The sequence below is a fragment of the Dipodomys merriami genome, unplaced genomic scaffold, assembly GCF_024711535.1.
Source record: "Dipodomys merriami isolate MVZ:Mamm:240054 unplaced genomic scaffold, mDipMer1.0.p SCAF_8, whole genome shotgun sequence".
In the NCBI taxonomy this organism is placed as follows: Eukaryota; Metazoa; Chordata; class Mammalia; order Rodentia; family Heteromyidae; genus Dipodomys; species Dipodomys merriami.
In genome coordinates, this window is record NW_027206401.1 from 22,889,860 (window position 1) to 22,908,159 (window position 18,300).

At 36.3% G+C, this 18,300-nt stretch overlaps 1 protein-coding gene across 1 annotated transcript in view; it reads right to left on the reverse strand.

Moving 5' to 3' along the window:
* Positions 1 to 18,300, reverse strand: part of Eya4 (EYA transcriptional coactivator and phosphatase 4) — a 233,192-nt gene that overhangs the window by 61,022 nt on the left and 153,870 nt on the right. Inside the window, exon 4 of the mRNA XM_070010083.1 lies at positions 9,325 to 9,449. Within this exon, the coding sequence (XP_069866184.1) occupies positions 9,325 to 9,449 (125 nt within the window). The remainder of the gene's footprint in view (positions 1 to 9,324; positions 9,450 to 18,300) is intronic.

Genomic DNA, 18,300 nt, shown 5'->3' on the forward strand with positions numbered 1-18,300 from the left:
TCAGCCATGTTTTTCCTAATTATTCCCATGTCCCTGTTTAAACCTGCCCATACCCTACAAACAATATTTGTAAAATATATTTATTATACTACTATTAATAGTAGTATAATGAAGTAGTATAATGAAGATGGAGCAGGCATGAACTAGGTTCGACAAAACTGGTCTAGAAGCAAGATATGAAGATTAGTTTTGTTACTTTTAACACCCCCTTTGGAACTTGATTTTTAAAGAAGTAAAATAATGGTTTTGATTATACTTTCTTGAATTTGAAAGTTGCAGGCAGTCAAAAGAAAGAAAAGAAGGGGAGAGATAGATTTTAATTCCACACATTATAATGTTTAATTACATATATATGTATATGTATATACTTTTTCTTTTTCTTTTTTGTCAGTTGTGAGGCTTGAACTCATGGCCTGAGTGCTGTCCCTGAGCTCTTGATGCTCAAGGCTAGTACTCTACCACTTGGAGCCACACAGCCACTTCTAGTCTGGTTAATTGGAGATAAGAGTCTCACGGCCTGTCTGCCAGGGCTGGCTTTGAACTGTGATCCTCAGATCTCAGCTTCCTGAATAGCTAGGATTTCAGGCATGAACCACTGGTGCCCAGCTATTTAATTAGAATTTCAAAGGTCTACATTTAGTCCAGAGAATGTCAGATTTTCCATTCCCCAGCTTTAAAAATATTTGATATCTGCAGAGTAAATTTATATTTTATATGATTTTTGTCAGAAGTTATGACTACTAAATCATTCTCTTCATATTCTCTCTTTGATCTCTTTCTCTTTAGAGCTTTAGGTTCAACATTTTATTTTTTTGGAGAAGTTTCATTTTAGGATCATAACTCAAAGCTCATGTTTATTTGTTGCAATATCATGCCAAATCCTTGAAAGGTGGACCAAGTAATACATACTTTTCATTTTATTTTCAGAGCTGTATGCTTGAACTGATTCAAAGAAATATCTATCTATATACACACTTTTTTCTTAACCATGAGAATCACACATAATGACTTCTGACAACTTAGTTTCTTCAAAAAGTATCTCAGGTAGAGTTACATTAGTAAGGATAACAATTTATAACACTGTCAAGAAATAATAAGCATCATTTACTAGTTTGAATACTCAGTACATGCTATGATTTGTGTTTGTTTGAGTCAATATTTTCATTTGAAAATGTTATAACTGGCTATAAATTTCTTTTATTCTGTACTATCCATGAAATACTATATTTTGTCCAATAATTTAATAAAGCAATTTATGACTCATTCTTTTTTTTTTAATCCAAAATAAAGCCGGGTACCAGTACCTCACTCCTGTAATCCTAGCTATTCAGGAAGCTGAGATCTGAGGATCACGGTTCAAAGCCAGCCTAGGCAGCAACGTCCATGAGACTCTTATCTTCAATTAACCACAAGAAAATCTGAAGTGGTGCTGTAGTAGAGCACTTGCCTTGAGCTGAAGAGCTCAGGGACAGCACCCAAGCCCAGAGTTCAAGACCCATGACTGACCAAATAAAACAAAAAAAGGAAAAAGAAAAAAAATCCAAACTAGAGTCACAACACTAAGTGGCTGTACTGCATGAATACTTAACATTCAGAAACAAATTTATTACATGTGAGTCAATCAGGCATATATGTCAAAAATTCTAGAAGGTTCTATTTTATATGGTAATTTCAAATGTCAAACAACAATTTAGCTGATCAGAACATCTGATTTTTGGTCTCCCCAACTTTTTTTTGATGCCTTGATCTCTATGTGGAATCACACATTCCCCTTGCAGCACACATTCACTTTGAGCTCATTCGGATGCCTCATTCATGTCTGTTCCTTCTGCTTGACTGGTTGGTCCTTTGCCAGTTGCTGTTATTCAGCTTAGTGTTTTCCAATTTCCTTGCATAGAGCCTGGCTTGTAATAGGAACTTGATATGTGTTAATTAAGAGATAAATTAAAAATGACCACTTTTTGACATTATCTCAAACATTTCTAATAGATCTAACATTTTTTTAAATATCAAGTATAGTTAATTATGACTCCTGACACTATTCAGCAAATTTGAATTGCAATTACTTATAAGTTGAGGAAGCTCTTCACGTAACTGATCCTTTTTTTTCTGGTAAAGGAGTTTGAACTTAGGGCTTTATGTTCTGCCTGGGTATTGACTGATTATTATGAAATTATTAATATAGAAAGTATCTTTATTGCCACGTCTCTGACTGATTTTGTATTGCATTAGCAGAGTTGAATGGTTGGACCAGAGACTAGTGTCTCTCTGATATAACAGAACACAGTTACTATCTGACTGATTTTGCATTGCATTAGCAGAGTTGAATGGTTGGACCAGAGACTAGTGTCTCTCTGATACAACAGAACACAGTTACTATCTGGCTCTTGACCAAGCAATCACTCTTGCACCAGAACTAATAAATAATTCTAGCCAAATATTGTCAAAGTATTACACGTATATTCCAAATGTGAAAAAGAAAAATGCTTGAAGTTTAAACTATAAAAATAATAATTGACTAGCTCCCAGGAGAAGATGGCAGATTAAACACTTCCTTCACGTCACCCTATGAATAAGAAAAGTCAGAATAACAAAGCTAAAATTATATTTTAAAGAAAGGCTAAAGAGAGAAAGAAGTGATAGGACATCTGAAAAGCAAAAAGAAAGAAAAACCACAACAAGCAGAAAGCAGCCTGTAACTTCAGGCTTGGCTCCCTAGGTGGAGGGGAACCCAAAGCAGCAATCACAAAGTAAGCCAGGCAGCCCTGGTGACAAAAGATTGACTGTCCTAGCCATGGGATGTGTCAGCTCTTATAAACCTTAAGGCCAGTAGGGATATCCATTGTAACTGTGAATCCTCTTGTATGGTGTGCCAGTACCAGAGAAGAGACTCACTGAGTTGTTTGCATACCTTGGAGTGCTATGGCCAGGTGCCATCTTGACATGGGACTCATTGATCAAGGCTGAGCTACTATTCTGTGGTGCTGAAAACAAGGAACAATTACAACTCAGAGGACACCATGCCTCAGTGCCCAAGAAGACGATCACAAGAGGAAGGCAAAAGGGAGTGGGAAGATAGGACATGGTTCCAGTGAGGAGTTTAAGCAGCAGCAAGCACACAGAATGGGGCACATGGTGGCCAGTAGTCCAGCCTTCTGAGGTGAGTAACAAGGTCCACTGCCTGAGAATTACAGAAACCAGAGCTCGTCCCTTGAGCCAAGGCCATGGGGTCACTCAGTCCCTGGAGTTGTCTCCCTATTATGTGTGCCTAGCTAGACTGAGAGAGCTGAATCCGGCTGGCCACACAGCTAGGTTTTCCCAGTTCTACCCTTCTTCAGGGTGGTGTACTGCTGGCCAAAGTCTGCAAGCATTGCAACTGGCAGGTAGAATATGCCATTCCCTTCTATCTCCTCCTCTGGGGCAGATGTCAGTGCTCTGTTTCCTGTACTCTCCGACAGAGTCGAGAGACATCTCTAGCTGTAGACACTTGCTGTACAAATTGGGGTACTTCTGAGTGAATGGGAATTTTCCAGCTCAAGGGTGCAAACCTCAGTGAAACAAGCAGATGCTCCTGGAATACAAGGAAGGGAAACTTCTACAGCGAATACATCCCTGAAGCTGTCTGGATCCCTCACTTAGCACTACCCCAAGTAACAGGACTTAAATAGTCCCAGATGACACAGACAGGAGCCTCTCCAATTCTTTGTCATTTTTTTTCCTTTGTCATTTTTTCAAACATGTTTTTACTAGATTTTGTTATTGCTTTTACTTTATTTTACTTCAGAATTTATGTTCTAATTTTATTTCTCTGTTTTTTATTTTGCAATCAGGTTTTAAAATTTTACTTTACTCCCCCAGTTTCCCATAGTCTTCTTCATTTTGCTACCTTTCTTTGTATTTTATTTAAATTTACTGCTTCATTTCCCCCCTTATCTCCCTCTTGCTTTCACTCATCATTTGTTGTTAATTTTATCTTCATTAATTTTAACTTCATAGTTCATTATTATACTATTTTTTTTGCCATTATCTGTTCTATGGTAGATTAGGAGATTGCTTGGGATTTTAATTTTGTTTCTGTACTTATTTTGGTATTGTCATTGTTATAATAGATATTTTCTCCTGAGAGGTACTGAGAATTGAGTCCTCAAGAGATGGCTACTCACTAGGAAGATCCCATATAAAACCGGAAGAGCTATCCATTTATATAGATGGGAAAACCTGCAACTTACATACACAAGAAATATGAAAAAGCTAGGCAGCATGACTCCTCTAACAGTTCACAACTACCCAATAACTGAATCCAAACCTACTGAACTTGTTAAAATGCCAGAGAAGGAATTCACATGTCTAACCTTTAAAAATGACTAACAAACTCAAACAGAAATTGAAATAAACAGATAAAAGTAATTCAAACTTGAGTGAGAACCACATGGTAAGAAATTAATCCAAAAGAGATTCTGGAAAGCAAATAGCACAGAAACAAAAAAAAAATCCTAAAATTCATATGGGAGCACAAGATTACTTGATTACTCAAAGCAATCCTGAGCAAAAAGAGCAATGCTGAGAGTATCACAAATAGTGATTACAAATTATAGAGTCATAGTAAGAGAATCAGCACAGTATCAGCAAGAAAACAGACATACAGACCAATGGAGCAGAACAAACAAGCCAGGAATAAACCAGCACAGCTACAGACACATGATGCTCAAAAAAGTTATCAAAAGTCTACATTGGAGAAGGGATAGTGTTTTCAACAGATGGTGCTAGAAAAATCAACTATCTGATATGTAGATGAGTGAAACTAGCTTCCTATCTCTCTCCTTGCACACAAAAAATCAATTCAAAATGTAGCAAATACCTTAATGTAAGACTTAAAACTTTGAAACTCTTGGAAGATAATGTAGAGAAAATAATTGAAATTTTAGGTGCAGACAATGACTTTCTGGACTTAATAGTTCAGAAATAATAGAAAGCATTGATAAATGAGATTGCATCATGCTAAAATAAATTCTGCACAGAAAAGAAAATAATTGCCCAGGGGAAGAGACAGCCCATGGAGTAGAAGAAAGGCTTCCAGCTATTCATCTAGTAGGTAATAATAGAAAACAGACAGAACTAAAAATTGCTGGGCGTGCATATGTGTAATCTCAGTACTCAAGTGGCCAAGACAAAAGGATTTCAAGATGGCCATTCTGCATTATATAGCAAGTTTAGGGTCAGTCTGGACTACATAGAAATACCTTGTCTAAAACAATTAGGCAAAAATTATACACTATCAAGAATAAATATTTCAATCAATAAGTAGGTAAAAGAATTATATATTTCATAAAAGAATTACAAATGGCTAAGAAATACATGAAAAAATTGTTCAGCATCCTTTCTTATCAAGGAAGTACAAATCAAAATTACATATAGAGGGCTGGGAAGGTGGCTCAGTGGTAGAGCGCTTGTCTTGCATGCCTGAGGCCCTGGGTTCGATTCCTCAGCACCACATAAGCAAAAAGAAAAAAAGCCGGAAGTGGCACTGTGGCTCAGGTGGTAGAGCGCTAGCCTTGAGCTGAAGAGCTGAGGGATAGTGCCCAGGCCCAGAGTTCAGGCCCCATGACCGGACCCCCCCAAAAAATTACATATAGATTTTTTTCTCACTATGGTAAGAAGCAATACTATCAAGGAAACACGCCACAGTAAATTCTGGTACAGAGGGTAAAGGAAACCTCTTTATGTACTATGTGTGGGAATGTAAATTAGCCCAGCTGCTATGGAAATTATGATGGAGTTTTCTCACAAACTAAAAGTACAACTCCCATATAATCCAGCCATGGGTCCCTGGGTATCTACCCAAAAGAAGCGAAGGAAACATACAATGAAGATATCTCCACATTCATGTTTATTACAGCTTGATTCAGAATAAGAAAGTTATGGAATGAGCCTGGATGCCCTTTAATGGAGAAGTAGCTAATGCAGTGTAGAGTTACAGTCAATCACAAAGAAACATGAAGTTGTGTCAATTGCACGCAAATGGATGAAATGGACACCATCATGTTAAGCAAAATAAGCCATACTCAAAAAACTTAAAAATTGCATTTTTTCTCATATGTGACCTAGGTTTAAAAAATATCCATGGAAGTACAATGAGGACTATTTGAGACAAGGAGAAGGGAGAGGCAGAGAAGGCGGGGTAGGGACGAATATGATCAAAGTACATTGAAATTAATATAACCAAACCATTAATCTGTATGCAATTATGTGCTAGTAAAAATACAAATAATGTCGGGTGCTGGTGGCTCATGACTACAATCCTAGTTACTCAGGAAGCTGAGATTTCAGGATCATGGTTCAAAGCCAGCCCAGGCACAAAAGTCCCAGCGAGACTCTTATCTCCAAGTAACCATTCAAAAACTAGAAGTGGTACTGTGGTTCAAGTGGGAGAGCACTAGCCTTGATTACAAAGAGGTTCAGGGACAGCGTCCAGGCCCTGAGTTCAAGCCCCACAATGGACAAAAAAAAAAAAAAGTACAAATAATGAACACCATGGAGTGCTTCTTATTAACTAGTCATAGATTGGTATTTAATTTGAAATGGAGAAAGATACATTTATAACAAAGTCTATTATAACTACATGCTTTTAATACTCACTTCCAGTAGACATAAGCTCTCCTTTTTAAACCTCAAATGGGCAGTCCGTTAGTAGTATGATAATTTTGTCAAAATGTCAAATTTTGATGGCACATTCATATTTGATGTAGCAGAAAGTTTGTATATGAATGCAGATAATATTTATACATATTAAGAGACTTATTATTAATTTATATTTTTAATGTTTTTTGGTAATACTAAGGCTTGAATTCAGGGTGAGGCACTTGCTAGACAAGGGCACTAACACTTGAAGCCATACCCCAGTTCTTCTTTTTAGTAATTTTTTTGATAAAGTCTCATATTTGCCTGGATCTGGCCTTGGAACATGATCCTCCTATGTCTCCCACATAGCTGAAAATACGGATATATACCACCATAACTGTCTTTTTAACTGAAATGGGGTCTTATGTTTTGCTAGTGCTGGCCTCCAACTTCAATACTCTTGTTTTTTGTTTCCTAACTAGCTAGGATTATAAGTGGACACCACTGTGTCTAACAATATTTGTTTATTTATACTTCACTCATTTAGAGATAGGAACCTTGATTTTTATCAAACCTATGATCTTACTACTATAGGCTTCTGAGTAGCTAGATTATAACTGTGCTCAGATTTCATTGCTGATAATTTTTAACATGATGGGATACTCATTATTAATATGACTTTAGATGTTTTGTAATATTTATTGAAGTCTGTAAAATAGTAAATATTTCTTTGCCATGTTAAGAATTCATGGGTTATTTGGTAACTGGCTTAATGCACATTCACTCAGCTTAAGGTGCTCTTTTTGTAGGACTGTCGTTACTCTGAATTAACTGTGTAACAATGTGATAAGCACTTAGGAAACTGGTATATGTACCTGTTTGTGTGAAATTATTTTTTTTAAGCTAAGCAAAGAATACTGGGCTGGGAAGATGGCTCAGTGGTAGAGCGCTTGCCTTGCATGCCTGAGGCCCTGGGTTCGATTCCTCAGCACCATATAAGCAAAAAGAAAAAAGCCAGAAGTGGCACTGTGGCTCAAGTGGTAGAGTGCAAAGAATACTACTGATGAGACCATTTTCAGACTTGGTTACCAGTTTGGGGGAAAAAAACAACAACAATAACACAGCCAAGTAAAAGGCATGTTCACTTCTCATTTGTCTATCAGGTACCAAACATAGAAAAGAGGGGCCAACAGAAAACAGCAAGAGAAAGCAAACCAGAGGCCAACACACACACCCAAACCATGCAGTGTACCATTGTCTCCCATACTTGTTGCAGAAGAGGGGGTGTTGCAACTCAACAGCCAGTCTGCTGTATTTAAAACAGTCATGTTGTCCCCTGAGAAGAGGAACAGTGTAAGAGTTCATGGTCTTGAGGCCTGCTGAGTGTATATGAGTAGTCTTCAATGCTGGCATCAGTTTCTAGATCTTAGCAAAACTAGAACTTATTGTAGGTCTTCTACAGTTTAGTTGATAATGTCATATATATATATACATATGATTCATGAACTTTGATGTTTGTTTCCAGAGTAATTGGGATTTTCAATATTATTTGTACTCAATTTAAAGGTAAAATGAAAATGTAAATTTTTTTGCCTTGGTAATCATGACTAAATTATTCTTATACATTTGCTATCCCATATTCATTAATTAGCTCAAATTAAAGATGCATGTTTAGAGACAAATAAACATTATAAACAAGAAGAATGTTAATCTACAAAGGGTTTGGTGTAAAACATTATTAAATACAAGGTAAGTTGCAATGCGCATGACTTGACAAAGGAAATTACAGGTTGCACGGTTATATTCAGTGGGAAGAGGAGTGTCAATTTTGTGGATATTCATTTAAAACTGAAAAGAAAATATGATGTGGCAAATGCTGACATTTGGCAATATGAAAAGCTTATAAAAAAAGAACAAATGTCATGTTACTTTTACTTTTGGGGCCAGACAAAATCCACAAAATTTCAAAATAACAGTAAATAACAAATTATGTCTGCATATACATCATATAATTATCTCTCTATATATACATAATCTGACAAGAATTGGACCATATGTTCCGATAGATTGAATGCATTTTATAAAACAGTAAAGCACAATATTTGAAATATTTGCTATATGTTATAGCCTAATTATGACTTAATAAAATCTGAAAGTATCTAGAAAGAATACAATTCCCTTTTAAATAAGTCCCTGGTATTATGGTATTATTCTCTTTGAAAAGAAAATACAGCAGATATAACTACTTGAATATTTCTAAAATCATTTTTAAGAAAAAAAACTTTTAATGAAAAACTGGACTATAACTTTTTACAATTCAAAATAAACCCAAAAAGTGTGTGTGTGTGTGTGTGTGTGTGTGTGTGTGTGTGTGTGTGTGTGTGTATAAGGGTGCAAATATCTGACTACAATTTCTAACTTCTGCAGAATATGTTCAAGGGAAAATACAAAGAGAAAACTTTGTAATGCCCTCAAATGTTGCTTAGGCCTTTCTACTTCCTACTAACATTTCTAGCTATCAAGGAAGAACATGAGTTTCATGAGAACAGTACAACAATTAATAATATACTAGCTATGCATTTCTTGGATATAACACTGATTATGACATTGATAATATGATACCCATTTATTAGGAGATTTCTAACATGTGAAATCAGAGGAAACACTGAGAGGTGATTGTGAGCCTTTTCAGGAAGGCACACTTACCTCCTGTCCCATTTGTAGTGACTGACGTGCTGCTGAGACTGGATTTATCCAGTTTGGAGCCACCAGGAGTATCACTACTGCCAACAAGACTGTGAGGACTTGCTAGGTCCTGCATTTCCATAGACCTGTCAAGAGTAAGAAGCGGCAGAGCAAACAATGAAATCTCAGCAGCGATTTCTTCATAAATTAGATGTCTTACTCTCCTTGGCACATGTGTAACCCCACAATAACAATAAAAATCAATCGTTTCTTAACTAGGTAGAAACGCCATTCATAAAAATAGATAAGTTAGAAAAGCTTCCACAGCACATGAAATCTCATCATTTGTTTGTTTGTATTTTTTATTTTTCATTTCTACAACTATACCATTAAAATAAGGGAAAAAGCAGACCCTGGCATCTTGGTGGTTTTAATGAACATGGATGCCCACAGTCCTCTCTGCTACAAAGGCAGGGGAAGGCTGAAAATGTTCAGTTCCTGTAAATGGGTACTGTCTGCCATCACTGAGATAGAAATCACTAGTCAGAATGAACCATTAGCTCAAAACCAGAGCAAAACATCTAGCCAATTCTGTTGACCCAGGTGGCTAAAAGAATGAGCTCATGCCATGACAGCTGCAGCTATAGAACTGTTGACATCCATACTGGAATGGAGGAGTTTGATATGCACGTTCCAGAGAATGTGCTAGAATTGAGACTCTAAGGAATTTCTCAGTGGCTCAAGGAAGCCTGACCATGTTCATGAAAGAAAGGAAATGTGATGAAAACAACAGTTGAGAATTTTTGTCTCCATTGACCTTAATAACAAAAACACTACAGGAAAATTCGAACTGAAAGAAAAACAATATCAAATAAAAACTTATATCTACAAGAGTGGATGAGGAGTAATATAAATGTAACTATGTTGATAAATATCAAAGATTATCCTTAATTTTCCTCTTACTTCTTGATAGATGGCCTCTTGAAGCAAAAATTTGTATTATATTGTGAAATGTGTAATATGCTATAGAAGTTAAATAAGTAACAACAGTGAAAATGATGGTGACATGAAGTCATATTTGGAAAACTTCTTTCCATGTTGCATAGTAAGTTGTATAGTAAGTTTAAGGTAAAAAATACCTCTACTATTTTTAATATATATTTTTTGTTATAAAGATACTGTGCAGGGGGGTTCCAGTTACATTAGCAAGGTAATGAGTACATTTCCTATTGAGCATTGTCACCCCTCCTTTGTTTTTCCCCTACCATTCCTTCCCTTCCCACCTCCGCAACTCCTCCCTCCCTCCACCCAGAGTTCAATTTCAACATAGTGTCTTGTAAAACTCATTGTTACAATGGGTCAACATGTATCCCTATTTAAGCATTTTGTTATTTCTTTTCCCCTCTCCAAATTAGAAAAATATATAAATAAGATGCAGGGCACAGGAATCAAATACAGTGACAACAGGGGTTGTGCCATGGGGGAAGACCATACAAAGAAATAAAAAAAAATCACATAGTGCATTATAAGTACAGCAAGAAAGATAAAACCTCTTGTATTCTTATCTTGGGGTTCATTTCATGTAGCATCATTTTATATGGTCATATGTATATAGCTTTTGACCTTTTCTGCTTGTCCTAGACATAGACTAGTTATTGCAAATAAGGGAAACCATGGGGACCTATGTTTCTTTGGAGCTGGCTTACTTCACTTAATATAATTTTTTTCCAACAAATGGCATGGTGTCATTCTTTCTAATAGAGGCATAGAATTCCATATATATATGTATATATATATATATATAATATTTTCTTGATCCATTCATCTACTGAGGGGCATCTGGGTTGGTTCCATATCTAAGCAATGGTAAATAATGCTGTGATAACCATAGTTGTGCTGGTAGCTTTAGTATGGCCTATAATCCTTACAATTCAGGAGGCTGAGATCTGAAGATCGTGGTTTGAAGCCAGCCCAGGCAAGAAACTCCATGAGACTCTTACCTCCAATTAATCCCAGAATAAGCTGGAGTTTCACTGTGGCTCAAGTGGTAGAGTACTAGCCTTGAGCAAAAGGAGATCAGGGACAACACCCAGGACAAGTTCAAGCCCCAGGACCGGGGGAAAAATAGTATTTGAAATATAAGAAAATGTGCATAGGGAGCTGCAAAGACATCTAGCTATAGGATTGTTATAGTTGCTAGGACTGATATTAACAACTCTTGATTTCAAGGACTCATCTTCAACTAAAAGAGTCACTGTACCCAAGACCACATTCTTTTGGGAGCAGCCTTTATCTACTGACTATTCAGGCTGTGAAAACTATGCCCTCTTGCTTCAAAGATCTCCTCTAGGACATCCTGTAAGAGCAGTTGAGAGTCTTGATGTCATAGCAGGTATAGGAGGCTAGATCAATGCTTCAGTCCAACCTCATTTCCCTCATTCCTTATAAAGGTTTAATATACAACGCAAATAAACACAAATCTCCATCACTGTGTTTGCTTCTTGTGAACCAAATTAGTGGGAAGGATCAATAAGTTGAGGGAAATGATAGAAAATAGTAGGTATAAGAAAGATCTTCAGGATATAGTGTTATCACATAAAATAGGCCTCAGGATAAAGAATATTGACAGAAATGAGAGAAATTAGAAAATGATTTTTAAAAATTCTCTAAATTCTCTAAAACATTCTCTAAATGTACACATGCCTACAGGTACAGCTTCAAAGTACATGCAGCAAAACTGGCAGAATTAAAGAAGAATTTCAGAAGAAACAGGCCCATGGCTCACACTTGTAATCCTAGCTACTCGGAGTCTAAGATCTGAGGATCACATTTCAAAACCAGCTGGGCAGGAAAATCTATGACACTCTAATCTCCAATTAACTACCAAAAATTCAGAAGTACAGCTGTGGCTCAAGCAATAGAGTAAAAGCCTTGTCAAAAAAAAAAAAAAAAAAAAGGCTGGAAAGGTAGCCTTGCATGCATGAGGCCCTGGGTTTGATTCCTCAGCACCATATAAGCAGAATAAAGCTGGAAGTGGCACTGTGGCTCAAGTGGTAGAGCGCTAGCCTTGAGCTGAAGAGCTGAGGGACAGCACCCAGGCCCAGAGTTCAGACCCCATGACCAACAGCAACAAAAATAAATAAAGAAAAAGAAAAAAAGAAAGCACCCAGGCTCTAAGTTCAAGCCCAAATACTAGTACAAGAGAAAAAAAGGAAGAGAAAGAGGATGAGGAGGAAGAGGAAGAGGAGAAAGAGGAGGAAGAGGAGACGGGGGGGGGGGAGAAGAGGGGAGAAGGAGGAGGAGGAGAAGGAGAAGAAGACAAAGACAATCAAATTCCTGATCATACCTGAAGGTTTCATAATGTGTTTTACATAGTGCCCCAAAATAGAGAAAACATAAATTTAAAAAAATTCAAACTTAACCTCATTAATTACCAGTACCCACTACTTGAAAATTACATAACACTAACAACCAAACTGTACAACATACTTTATTTTCTGTTGTTTATGAAGCACCTACCAAAAGAACTATACACTGTCTATAAAATAAATGCTAATGTATTTTTAAGTTGAAATTTACAGAGGATGGTATCTGGCTTCAAATGACTTAATTTTTAAAATCAATGTCAGTACAATAAATTAAAAATATCTTTAGTGTTTGAAAATGAAACCCCATGCTTATGAGTAATTTTAACAGTACAAGAAGAATCCACAAGTAAATGTAAATAAAAATACTTAAGAAAAATGATGGTGAAATACATCAAAATGAAAACTTGTGGTATGTAAATAAACTATTGGTGAAGAACTGGTTACTAGAATTAATACTTTTAAATGGCTTTATTAGAAAAGGAGAAAAGTTTTAAAATCTGTCATGTATATCCTCATCTTAAATTAGGAAAAAGAAAGATGAATGAAAAAGAAAATAAGTTGGAGGAACAATAAGGAGAACAAATAACTTAAATAGAAAAAATCCATGAAAACTACAGAAAATCTGCACATGTGAAGATGATCACTAGAAATAATAATGATATGAAGAGAATAAGGAAATGTTATGAGCATTATTATGGCAATGAACTCAACAGATAAGACTGGTGAATTTCTTAAAAGACACAGAATAGGATCTAATAAGACATAGAACATACAAATATAAATTAACTTCAAAAATTTTCTTTCTAAACTATAAATTTACATCGAACACATAAATTAAAAAAGAAAGAAAACACTGAGGCTTTGTTGTTTCATAGTGAATGCTAGCAAATACTTAAAGGAAAAGAAGAATCATTTACAAATTCTGTTAGACAAAAGTAGGAGGAATGCTTTTGTACTTTTTCTCTTTTTTTGGTGGTCCTGCAGCTTGAACTGTGGGCCTGGACTCTGTCCCTGAGCTTCTTTTGCTCAAGGGTTGGCTTCGAACCACAATCTTCAGATCTTTGCCTCCTGAGCAGCTAGGATTACAGACATGAGCCACTGGCACTTAGCACTTGGTTCTCTTTTGTAGGAACCAGAATAAATCTGACCCCAAAATTGACAAAAATAATCTTAAAAAGGAAATTATATATATATATATATATATATCCATATTACTTTTAAAACAGATGAAAATGAAAAATTAAATATCATATGAAGTCTAGTAAGAAAAAGAAAAAAAGAATTAGCAAGCACAGCTTATCTGGGGTGCAATGCTCATTTACTATTTGGAAATCAAACTATTTAAAATATCAACAAAATATGATTTTTATGGATAGAAAAATACAATATTTATTATCTATCATGACATAAATTCTTGGCCACCTAGAAAAGTATTTTTCCATTATCTGATAAAAATTGTTTTTGGACATGCTGCAGTTTAAAAAAAAATCACACTTAGTGATGAAATACTGAATTCTTTCAGAGTGAAGACAAAGATGTCTGCTTTTTACAAGGCTCTCCTGGCAATCAAAGCACAAGAGAAAAAAAAATTATGAAAGAGGTAAAATTTGCCAGGCACCAGTGGCTCATAGTTGTAATACTAGCTTCTCAGGAGGCTGAGATCTGAGATCACAATTCAAAACCAGTGTGGACAGGAAAGTTTGTAAGACTCTTATATTCAATTAACTTCTAGAAAGCTGAAAGTGGAGTTGTGGCGAAAGGTGATAGAACACTAGCCTTGAGCACAAAAGCTCAGGGAGAGTACCTAGACCCTGAATATCCATGCCCCACAACTGCCAAAAAAAAAAAAAAAAAAAAAAAAAAAGGTGGTAAGATTTAAGAGTCAAGAAACATCTTTAATTCCTATGTGACACAATTGCTTTTGTAGAAAATTGAGAAATGTTAGAACTAGTGAATAAACTTGTCAAAATTTAATGTAGAAAGTGTTTATCAATTCTGAATAAAAAATGAACTGAAAACATCTCAACCTTCAGTCAATCCAGTTCAAATACTGAAATATCGAAATTGTGACTGTGGCAGGAGCTAGAATAAAGGATTGTTCATGGTCTAGCTCCTCTTCAACTGAACTCTATCTAGGCTGTTTTGGAGTAATCATACCTTTTTCTTCATTTCTTCTTTCAAAAGAAAGGACCTGTACTTGGGTGATAAACAGAGATACCCTCTGGCTTCTATTTTTCATATAATGTTTAACATGCTATGAATATTCTGTGACATAGGAAGTGAGAAAGTGTGACTCCTAGTGGAAAGACAACACAGTAAACAGAAGCAAACATGTGTGATTCAGGTTTAGGAATTAGCAGACATGGATGAATGTCCAAGAGGGCAATAGTCTGGAGGCTTTGCCAGCTATTGCCACTGTCCATAAGACGCTCCTGGGAGAAGACCAACTGAAATTATCTCCTGCACTTTGCTTCATATGTCTTTTACCTTTGTCTATTTTAATTTGCATTATTTGACTTGGATACACCATCACCAGGAGACTAAGCTAGTCTGAGTTTTGTGAGTCAGTTTAACCAGTCACTAACTCTCAGGGTGGTCTTTGGAAATCCCCATGCTAGCTCAACAGATTTCCTCTAAAGTCACTAACTGAAACTTAACACAAGCATACAAACTTTGGAGTTTAAAATACTAAGAATCTACTGAGTACGTCAAACAGAAAGTCATGTGGACATCAAGAGTGAGGAAAAGTTTTCAGAAATCCTTAGCTGGGTTTTGATAGATTCAAATAAAGGATCCTAGGGGACACATCTGTTCAGTGCTATCAGTGAAGCTGTTACAAAAAGTGTCAGGGCTTGTAGCCAATTTGGACCACGATCAAGATGAGTAAGCCAGGAAAATCAGTCAGGAAAGAACAGAGCCATAGAGGAAGACAGAGGGAAGAGAAAATGGTGCTTCTTCAACACAAACAAAAAGTCCCAACAAACAGACAGCCATGTTCCATTCCAGCCCTCTGGAAATCACAGGCAATCATATGGGTCTTTACAATGTAGTCGGCTTTACTTAAACTTGTCTTAACAGGTTGACAGTTCCTATATCTAAAAGTCCTTGTCACTGTCTGTACAACTCTTCAGGAAGAAAACAAGCTGAGATCAGTGCTGGATTCTGGCTCATATGTATGTTTTTTACTTTTGCAAGTTTTAATTTGCATTCTTTAACGCTAATAACCCATCACCAAGAGCTTAAGCTATTCTTAGTTTTGTGAGTGATTCAGTGATTCACTAAGTCAATCGCTGAATCTTGGGTGAACAGAGATGCATTATTACTAGTAGGAATTAAGAAATGATATATATGTCCTCTTTTGTGAGGTTTGTGATAATTTTAATTGTGAATTCATATTTTAAAACCTAACATATACATCTAGAGAGACTTAGAGATACAAATACAGACCCAGATATAGATATATCAAGAAATATTTATGTCTACTCTTGTGTGGTTTGTGATCAATTTAATTGTGAAAATTCATATGTTTTAAAACCCAACATATACATCTAGAGAGAGAGAGAGACACACACACAGAGAGAGAGATACAAATACAGATATAGATATAAATTTAGTTTAGGATTCCACAACAGAAAATGATAAATGGGTGTGAATATTTACTGGGCACATAATGTATGTTACATCCTATGACTGGTATCTCATACATACTGCCTCCTGTAATGTTTAAAATACCACATTGATGGTGATATCTATCTATCTATCTATCTCTATATATATCACATCCCATGTTTTCTAGATGCAGAATGGGAGTTGAGAGGGAACAAATGGCATCTCCAAAACCCTATAGAAGAAAGGAGCAGAACCAGAACTTCAGCAATGTTTCTGATGCCAGAACCCAGGGTTATCCTATCACATGCATGGCTCCTGTTCTTAAGTAATTTTTATTCTTTCCCACTATAAAAGTAAAATCAGAAGTGTGCATTTTAAATAATTCTCAAAAAACATTAAAGTTTACAAGAACATCTATCTTAACATCTACACTGCTTGTTATAATATTTGAAGGTCAGCCTCTTTTCCTCCCAATATTACAACCTTTCTTAAAATATAATTTTATTTTTATTATTAATGAGTATATAGAGGAGTTGCAATTCTATAAATCAGGTGATGGGTAAAATTCAACTTTTTTTTTGGTTGGTCCAACCACTCATTTGGCCACATAAATACTAGCATCTATCTGGATAATATTAAAAAATGAACTAATCCATAAGCATAATTCCCATTACAAAAAGATTTGTAAGACACATGCAACTAGTTTCCTGAGAGTTTTATGTTTTTCTGTAGATGTAATTTATTTCTAATAATGCAAAATACATCCAAACTCAAGGAAGAGCAATTGGCCAGCCTTACATTTATGGACCTCAGAATCTACTCCAACTCAGAAAACCCTGATTCATTCTGCATAGCTCCTGGTAATGAGTCATGGCTGTGTTTATTTATAGGCTGTCTCCATCAGTTGTTCTTGACCCAAGGAATTCAAAAGCATCTTAGACTTTCCGAGAGAATCTCATGCCAGCTTTTTCTCTTTGTGTGGAGTGCCGTGTGGAGGTTGGCTCTACCTCTCATGCTTTCAGAGACCATCTCATTTGCATTGTTGCCTTTTGCCATCAGAATGTACATAAAAGCAAGACATCTGGTATTCACTTTGTTCCTATTTTCCTTTTCTCTGCCAGACTTTCCTCAATAGTTCTTACCCGAAAAGAGGTAACTATTTCAGGTTCTTCTCATGTAACCAGAATGTAAGGGTCCAGTAGAGCAGGGATTGCTTTCTATTCTGTTCATTGCATTTCCTTCTACAACATTTTTAGGGATGCTCATTAGTGAACGTGAAAATAGGAATAAAAATGTAGATGAAGTAATCTGAGTTACTTGAGGTCAAATGTAGTCTAATCTAAGTAAACAGTGCTTGAGTATCTATGTTCCTAAGGCAGTTCTAGAAATACGAAGAGTCTTCAAGGAGCTTTTCGAGAGAGGATAGTGACTGGAGGAGATGGGAATTAGTTCTGTGATGCAAATGTGTGTGGTGGTTTTCACCCTACACACATCTGAGATCTCATATATAAGTGTGTGTGTGTGTGTGTGTGTGTGTGTGTGTGTGTGTGTGAGAGAGAGAGAGAGAGAGAGAGAGAGAGAGAGAGAGAGAGAGAGAGAGAGAGAGAGAGAGAAGAGAGAGAGAGAGGGAGGGAGGGAGCGAGGGAGGGAGGGAGAAACAGAGAGAGAAAGAGCAAGAAAGACAGAGAGAAGGAAAAAGAGAGACTTCATGGATGTAGAATGAAATTATAGAAGGAAATCTTTTAAAAAAATAGCCTGACCAAATTAGATTAATGGAAAACACTAAACATGTCACCACTGAAAAGCATTCTCATTTTATGATAACAGTAAAGGCCTTTAGGAACATCATGCAACAATTCTATCTTAAATGAACACGCTTCAAACCAAGATCCAAGAATCCTTACGATGGCTGCAGCTCTGAGCCAGGTCTTTCTACAGTATGGAGATGAGGCTCCTCTCTGCTGCCTGGCGCCTCTGTCACAGCTCAAGGGGAGAGGCGGTTCTAGTCGGAGGCCCTCAC